The following is a 9,105-nucleotide window of genomic DNA, read 5'->3' as shown; positions in this document are numbered from 1 at the left end:
CGACCGAAGTCAGCCTGCAGGCGCCCGGACCACCACAAGGAGTCGCTAGAGCCCGGTGAGCCAGGTAAAGCATCACCGGTCAAACCCGCCCCTAACCCGGACGACGCTGGTCCAATTGTGCGCCGCCCTATGGCACACCCGGTCACGGCCCGGCAGTGACACAGCCTAGGATCGAACCCTGATTATTAAACCGCAGCGCCACTCGGGGAGGCCTACGACGTGATTATTATAAGTAAATGTATCACACAGTGAATATATTCCAGAACATTCCTCAGACACTTGCCCTTGAGTCAGGAGATCAAGATCATTTCTATATTCACCGTCGGTCCAGTATAACTGCCAGTCAGGCTAATTCTGGCCCTTGAGGTTACATACAATCTCAGTAAACCATGAGTGTAATATAGAAGACCTCGTCAGCATCCTTGGCACATCCGGAGCCTCCCCTCGTGTGTCTGACATGACTGCCTGGTTGTCAGAGACTTAATGACACTGATATAGAGTCTGTGTCCCACATAGAACACTATTCCCTATTCCCTGGTCATAAGTAGTGGACCATGTAAGGAAGTATGATTTGGAACGCAGACATAGAGTTCAGTGTATTGGTTGTTATTACGGCCGGGGGTAATGTGATGCCGGGAAAAGAGTCGCTCGTCGCTCTGTGTGACACCGACACAGTCGCGCTGGTGATTTCATGAATGGGATTCCTTCTGAAAACCTTAAACGCTCTACCGTTACCCATTGGGAAACCTTAGGCACATGACGTCTTGGTGACGTTGTCTTTGGGTTGTAATGAGAAGACGTCATGTAACCAGAACAACTGGTCTCTGTTATAAACGTGATGTATTTTTCTTGATCACATTAACCCTTTAACCTGTACACCAAGAAAATAATATGTATACTTAGCCTCAATAAAGGCCATAAATGAATCCTTTTTGTTTGAATGACTAAAACTGTGATAGATTGTGAATTGCAAACATCTTCACCAGCCAATTAAATTGCTCAATTAGAGAAATTAGTTTGTATTGGAATTTGCATAGACTTGTAAAATCTTCCAAAAGATAGTATACATTCATTTCCATTATGTCTGCTTCTGTTTACTTCAAATGGAAGATAGGCCATTAAATTAGGACTGATATCAAACGTTGATAAAATATGATACAATTGTGTGCAAAAAAAAAATATGAATTTTCAAATGCATGTAAATATTTACGGTTTATATGCTTAGAATACCAGTAAAATGACATGTACTGAATGATATTGTGAAACATATAGAAGATAACAGTAAATATTGATATCGATTTTGAAAGGCTTTTTGTATTTGCACAGACAAAAATATCCCAGAACAATATTTCTCTATTGTCCATTATCACCAGTTTTGACTTATTATCAATCAAATGTATTTATAAAGCCCTTTTTACATCAGCTGATGTCACAGAGTGCTGTACAGAAACCCAGCCAGAAACACCAAACAGCAAGCAATGCAGATGTAGAAACACAGTGGCTGGGAAAAACTCCCTAGAAAGGCAGGAGCCTAGAAGGAAACCTAGAGAGGAACCAGGCTCTGAGGGGTGGCCAGTCCTCTTCTGGCTGTGCTGGGTAGAGAGGAACCAGGCTCTGAGGGGTGGCCAGTCCTCTTCTGGCTGTACTGGGTAGAGAGGAACCAGGCTCTGAGGGGTGGCCAGTCCTCTTCTGGCTGTACTGGGTAGAGAGGAACCAGGCTCTGAGGGGTGGCCAGTCCTCTTCTGGCTGTGCCGGGTAGAGAGGAACCAGGCTCTGAGGGGTGGCCAGTCCTCTTCTGGCTGTGCCGGGTAGAGAGGAACCAGGCTATGAGGGGTGGCCAGTCCTCTTCTGGCTGTGCCGGGTAGAGAGGAACCAGGCTCTGAGGGGTGGCCAGTCCTCTTCTGGCTGTACTGGGTAGAGAGGAACCAGGCTCTGAGGGGTGGCCAGTCCTCTTCTGGCTGTACTGGGTAGAGAGGAACCAGGCTCTGAGGGATGGCCAGTCCTCTTCTGGCTGTACTGGGTAGAGAGGAACCAGGCTCTGAGGGGTGGCCAGTCCTCTTCTGGCTGTACTGGGTAGAGAGGAACCAGGCTCTGAGGGGTGGCCAGTCCTCTTCTGGCTGTGCTGGGTAGAGAGGAACCAGGCTCTGAGGGGTGGCCAGTCCTCTTCTGGCTGTGCCAGGTGGAGATTATAAGATTACATGGTTAATAAGCATTCCTTTAATGGGCAGCTCAAACGCCCGGTGGAGGATATTTTTCAAGAGTTCTTAAAATTGTAAAGCAACAATTTAATTTAAATTTAATTGATGTTTTAAAAGTCAACAACATTTTACAACCTTGTAATTTCCCATATTATACACAATTAGTACAAAAAAAATATGGTAAATGACATTTGGTTTTGCTCACATTCACTTCCTTTGAATGGGTGTCTAAAACAATATGAGAGTCCGAAAATTAAAACCATATGATTATTTGACTAAATGGTATTGGTTGAGATGATAAAATATGCCAAACAAAATTCATATGTTTAAATTAATTTAATATTGTTTGTCAAAATTAGCTCAACTGTCCTGTTTAAGTAACGCAGACTGCCACATTTTCTAGTTTTTATTTATTTACTGATAGCCAGGGGCACACTCCAACACTTACATTATTTACAAAGGAAGCATGTGTTTAGTGAGTCCGCCAGAGCAGAGGTTGTAGGGACGACCAGGGATGTTCTCTTTGATAATTGTGTGAATTAGACCATTTTCCTGTCCTGCTAAGGATTCAAAAAATACTTTTGGGTGTCAGGGAAAACGTATGGAGTAAAAAGTACATAATTTTGTTTAGGAATGTAGTGAAGTAAAAGTAAAATTGGTCAAATATAGAAATAGTAAAGTACAGATACCCCAAAAACCTACTTAAGTAGTACTTTAAAGTATTTTTACTTAAGTACTTTACACCACTGCACTGCGGCCTCGTCGATGTCTCCTGTAGTCCACGATCAGCTCCTTTGTTTTGTTAACGACGAGAGAGGTTATTTTCCAGGCACCACTCCAGCAGGGCTCTCACCGTCTCCCTGCAGGCTCTCTCATTGTTGTTGGTAATCAGGTCTACCACTGTTGAGTCGTCAGCAATCTTGATGATTAAGTTGTAGATGTGCGTGTCTACGCGGTCATGCCTGAACAGGGAGTACAGAAGGTGGCTGAGCACACACCCCTGTGGGGGCTCCGTGTTGAAGATCAACGTGGCAGAGGTGTTGTTGCATACCTTCACCACTTGGGGAACAAGATAAAAACTAGCTGAAACGACCCACCTACGATGCCCCACATGGCTGCTTCTGGTCATTGTTGTTAGCTATCTGGCCTTTCAGAATCATAACAAAGCATGGCCTCTAGACCCATTGATACGTTTTTGTCATTTAGTAGACACGTTTATTCAGAACGACTTACAGGAGCAATTAGGATGAAGTGCCTTGCTCAAGAGCACATTGACAGATTTTTCACATAGTCAGGTTAGGGATTCGAAAGCACTGACCTTTCAGCTAATGTTCTTAACCGCTAGACTACCTGCCACCACTTCCGTGACATTGTCAGCCACCCCATCAATATTTGCATGTTTATACACTGTACGTATCACTGACACGTACAGTACTAAGAGTGATTATATTTAATTTTTCAAATAATTTACTGTTCAAAATATACCTCCAGGTAACAACATAGCCATGACTACTATATAATATACCTCTAGCTAACAACATAGCCATGACTACTATATAATATACCTCTACGTAACAACAAAGCCATGACTACTATATAATATACCTCTAGGTAACAACATAGCCATGACTACTATATAATATACCTCTACGTAACAACAAAGCCATGACTACTATATAATATACCTCTAGGTAACAACATAGCCATGACTACTATATAATATACCTCTAGGTAACAACATAGCCATGACTACTATATAATATACCTCCAGGTAACAACATAGCCATGACTACTATATAATATACCTCCAGGTAACAACATAGCCATGACTACTATATAATATACCTCTAGGTAACAACAAAGCCATGACTACTATATAATATACCTCTAGGTAACAACATAGCCATGACTACTATATAATATACCTCCAGGTAACAACAAAGCCATGACTACTGTATATTCAACTACTGTATATTCAACTACTGTATATTCAACTACTGTATATTCCAAATCACAAAGTCAAAGGGAATAAAATGCAAGCAGCAAACTGAGAACCATAATATAAACTCAATATAACTCACGTACACACAGTAATGTTTGTTTCGAAAAACAGGTTTTAATAAGCTTAAACAATCATGTTCAGGTTAAAGCGACGTTTATATGAACTAAAGTTCAGGAAGTTTAGCAGCAGAAAGATATTTGGTAGAGGAGGTGTTACTACTGGGTTTGATTCCATCCTCGTCTGTGAAGATTTAGGAACTTGAATGAAAACAAACTGTTGTCTATTAGAAGATGTCCCACAACTAAATTCAAGATTAATTTGTGAACAGTATTGATTTTGGTGGGTTGTTTATTTTTTACAATAGCATACTCATACTGGGTACTAACACCAAAAACAACCTCTACCTGCATGCACTGACTACTCAAATAAACATAGAGGTATTGAAAACAGAGGTAGAAAACACTTACCAACACTTACTTGGTTCTCTTAATAAACTCACCTTGAATACACTTTTCCATCATTTGACTATGAAATATACACTGCTCTCTCAAAATAGACTTTCTACAAAGCTATGACAAATGGAGATTTTAGTCATATTTCTCTCTCACATTAGTCGATACCACTTCTGAACCTATGCAAGTCAAACAAATACAAAGCAAAACAAAAACCTCATATTAAACATAAGTAAACTTTTAAACTTTTCTCTTAGACTATATGTAGCATGCCTTATTAACTATAATGTAGCTAGACTTTTAATGTGTCACAAAATTTCACAGTTGTTAACAGATCATTTAAAACGTTTAAAATGCTGCCTCATTTTTTGCGACAAATCGAACTGTTAAATCCAGACACATTTAGAATTTGCCCCCCCCCAAAAAAACGATTGACATCATTTTACATAAGAATCCAATTTCAAGAATGCCTTCTGCAATCAAACTTGTTTCTCTGCCTCGTGGTCTACCAATCATCTGTTCCCACACACCTGCATACCATCACGTACGACCAGACACAGCACAAATTAAATATCCTATCTCTGGTATGTTCACAAGCATCATTCAACTATGGAATGCTGACAGTCAACATTCTCTAGCTGTGTGCCTGGAGATTATTATTATTTTTTTAATGACATTTCAGAACATGTGGAAAGACCAACCCAAGCCAAGAAAATCCATCCCCCTTATAAAAAAACACGTTCCTTTCTCTCCACATTTAAGAAGGTGTTAGTAGATTAAAAAGTACAGAAACAATTCAGTTATGAATAGTGTGTACATTAGGTATTTTGAGACATTCACAAGCTCAAGGTTAAATATTCGCTGTTCTTTGTCTGTTGTATGAAAAGCTGCTACAGTATATTCAAATACATAGATCACACTATCGAAACATGACACATATACAGATAATGTGTTACTGTACGAAAAAATATCCATAAAGCATCTTGGGTTAGGAGTGCTGATCTAGGGTTAGTCCTCCACGACCCCCGTCCACCTCCATGTGATGTTGTTCATTATGATCCCAAAGTTCAAACTGATCCAAGATCAGAACTCCTACTGTGAGACTCTAAAAAAAAACATGGGCCCCAGACTTCACGGGTGAACTGGTCAAAGGCATATCAGAGACAGTGTGGCATGTGCTTGGCATGTGAGCTGGGATGTGTAGTCTGGCATGTGTAGTCTGGGATGTGTAGTCTGGCATGTGTAGTCTGGGATGTGTAGTCTGGGGAGCTGGGATGAGCTGGGATGTGAGCTGGGATGTGTAGTCTGGGATGTGTAGTCTGGGATATGTAGTCTGGCATGTGAGCTGGGATGTGTAGTCTGGGATGTGTAGTCTGAGATGTGTAGTCTGGGATGTGTAGTCTGGCATGTGTAGTCTGGGATGTGTAGTCTGGGATGTGTAGTCTGGGATGTGTAGTCTGGGATGTGAGCGGGATGTGTAGTCTGGGATGTGTAGTCTGGGGTGTGTAGTCTGGGGTGTGTAGTCTGGGATGTGAGCTGGGATGTGTAGTCTGGGATGTGTAGTCTGGGATGTGTAGTCTGGGATGTGTCGTCTGGGGTGTGTAGTCTGGGATGTGTAGTCTGGGATGTGAGCTGGGGTGTGTAGTCTGGGGGAGCTGGGATGTGTAGTCTGGGATGTGTAGTCTGGGATGTGTAGTCTAGGATGTGAGCTGGGATGTGTAGTCTAGGATGTGTAGTCTGGGATGTGTAGTCTGGGATGTGAGCTGGGATGTGTAGTCTGGGATGTGTAGTCTGGGATGTGTAGTCTGGGATGTGTAGTCTGGGATGTGGAAGAAGAAGAAAATACAGACTGGGCGTGCTAACTTGACATATTTGGGTGGATAATTATACAGTCACTGCATGACAAAGCAGTCAAAAGCCATACACACTCTACCGACAACACACCTGGGTTCAAATACCATGCCTAACTCCTTCAAATGCTTTGAGTGTTTTCCTTAGCCTGCCTGGAGTGACAGATGGGTGGGGTTTGCCGTTTGGGGGCTATTATTTTGGTCCATTAAATCAGGAAGCTCAATCAAACACCGATAAGGGTTTTTGAAATGATTTCAGAATAGTATTTCAACCCAAGTCTGTCTGACGGTGCACTAAGTTAAATTCAGTAAATAAAAGAAGTGACTGTGACTGTGGACAAAAATAGCCAGGACACTGGTATGTGGGTGAGATGGTTGGTTAAACATAGACTTGAAACACCGGGCTAGGACTGACAGGTGCATTAGAACAGCTGCTAGACTAGCACACACATCTCCCATACACTTCCCCCTTTAATGAGGACACCATAACAAATAGGCATTTACACAACTCTGAAAACCCAGATTAAACATCCTCACTAATAACAAATTCACTGTAGGTAGGACATCTGGAATGATCATTGTATTTTTAAAGTAAATGTAAATGAATGAGAAAATATTTTAGACCGTATGCTTTATAAATTAACTATTGCCTTTAAACATTTTTTTGTAGGGAAAGCATCTGTCACTCTAGACTAGAACTCTATACTAGGTCTTCATTATTCATTTCATTCTAATTGAGAAAAATCCCCAAGGTGTGAGCTATTCACAAGACACGGGCACAGACATTAAATTATTTCACGTATTCGGCATATTCCTTTAAATAATGAATTACACGTGTAGATATAATTCTATTTTCAGAAAGATTCTACTAGGACTTATTTACAACATCATGTGGATTTTATTTATTTATTTAAGAGTTTTTAATTCAGCAAAATGTGCAAGATGCAGAGGTGGTTCTTGTTAAAAGATAAGCAATCAATTAACATATTAACAATTACATTTAGTAAAATACAAGATGAGAGTTGTATAAGAGTAGTATGAGACATTTAAACTCAGGACCAATTGAGTCCCATATTTATTTGACCTTTATTTAACTAGGCAGTTAAGAAAAAAAATCTTATTTTCGATGACAGCCTAGGAACAGTGGGTTAACTGCCTGTTCAGGGGCAGAACGACAGATTTGTACCTTGTCAGCTTGGGGATTTGAACTTGCAACCTTCCGGTTACTAGTACAACACTCTAACCACTACGTCACCCTGCCGCCCCATAGTCAAGACCCGTGAGACAGACAGAGAGACAGAATGAGATGTCACAGGGACAGAACCAGTTAGATTTATGCGGGAAAGGTACTATCCAATTAAATGTAAGTATCCACCCTATGTTCTCAGCTTCATGAAGACCTGTGTCCCCCAGAACAGGAGAGAAAAGGAGTCCATCTTTTCCATCAGAACTATGAGCACACTTATCTCCTGTTTTCTGAAGTTTTCCATTTTCAACATGCTCTTGTTTTCAGAAGTTCTCCATTTTCAACATGCTCCTGTTTTCTGAACAGTTGTCATCTGAATTTCCTCTTTCTAGCGATGAATTAGAGGAATGGCGTGTGAGCTGTTGTTCGTCCCAGATCGATGTGAAAAGGGGGTGGGGATGGAGGGTAGTTGTCTATAAGCAGACATTACCGCCTTTGTCGGTGTAACTTGTCACTGATCTGACCTGCTCAACATCGGGCCTCTCAACAAGCTAGCCACGAATCAGAAGCACAGCTGTTGCCGCGGTGACAGTCAGAATAAGGTTCCGTTCTATATCACACCCCTGAGGACGCAGAGAGAGAAGTCAGAGGTAGCATTTAGAGATGTAAGCACACTTACTGTGGACATAGAAAAGAGTCAAATAATCAAACACTAATCTAGCAGTGATGTCATACTGGAGAGCACTGTATGAAACGGCCCACCTGTCCCATGTCTGTCACCCAAAAATACTTGGTATGTTTTATGCTTTGTGCTGTATGTCTCATGATAAATGTGATTGGAAGTCTCTAGCTAGTAATTATTCAATTATACAAAAGTGTATTGCCACTCCTAGGTCAATTCTCAGGACCTGATCGCAACAAAACTCTGTTGACCTTTCCTGCAGTCGAATGATCATAGCGACCTCTAGTGGCCTCATGGGTGGAATGTCATTCATATTTTTCATAATTTTATAATTAATACACTGCTGAAATCTGTTGCTGAAATCTGGTGTATCTATATCAAACGGTTTTGTTGTATTTCAGTCATCTGTGATGAATACTGAACAGAAATATAAATGCAACATGCAACAATTTGAAAGATTTTACTGAGTTACAGTTCATATAAGAAAATCAGTCAATGGCAATACAGTCATTACACCCTAATCCATGGATTCACATGACTGGGCAGGGGTGCAGCCATGGGTGGGCCTGGGAGGGCATAGGCCCACCCACTTGGCCCACCCACCCCTAGCCAATCAGAATACGTTTTTCCTCACAAAAGGTCTTTATTACAGACAGAAATACTTCTAAGCACCCCCGTCCCCCTCCTCAGACGATCTTGCAGGTGAAGAAGCCAGATGTGGAGGTCCTGGGCTGG

The 9,105-nt window shown here is 41.4% G+C and overlaps 1 protein-coding gene across 5 annotated transcripts in view; it reads right to left on the bottom strand.

The window, feature by feature from the left end:
* Nucleotides 1-6,340: 6,340 nt before the first annotated feature.
* Nucleotides 6,341-9,105, bottom strand: part of LOC112218926 (coiled-coil domain-containing protein 136) — a 44,335-nt gene continuing 41,570 nt past the window's right edge. For all 5 annotated transcript variants that reach the window (XR_006079408.1, XM_042301842.1, XM_042301841.1 and 2 more), the window contains one exon: nt 6,341-8,311. Coding sequence is in view for 4 of the 5 variants with exons in the window: in XM_042301842.1 (XP_042157776.1) it covers nt 8,299-8,311 (13 nt within the window). In the remaining variant the exon portion in view is untranslated. The remainder of the gene's footprint in view (nt 8,312-9,105) is intronic.

The sequence above is a fragment of the Oncorhynchus tshawytscha genome, linkage group LG19 (genome assembly GCF_018296145.1).
Source record: "Oncorhynchus tshawytscha isolate Ot180627B linkage group LG19, Otsh_v2.0, whole genome shotgun sequence".
NCBI classification, from domain to species: Eukaryota; Metazoa; Chordata; class Actinopteri; order Salmoniformes; family Salmonidae; genus Oncorhynchus; species Oncorhynchus tshawytscha.
The sequence above is the reverse complement of the archived record's forward strand: the minus strand, read 5'-3'. Positions and strand labels throughout refer to the sequence as shown.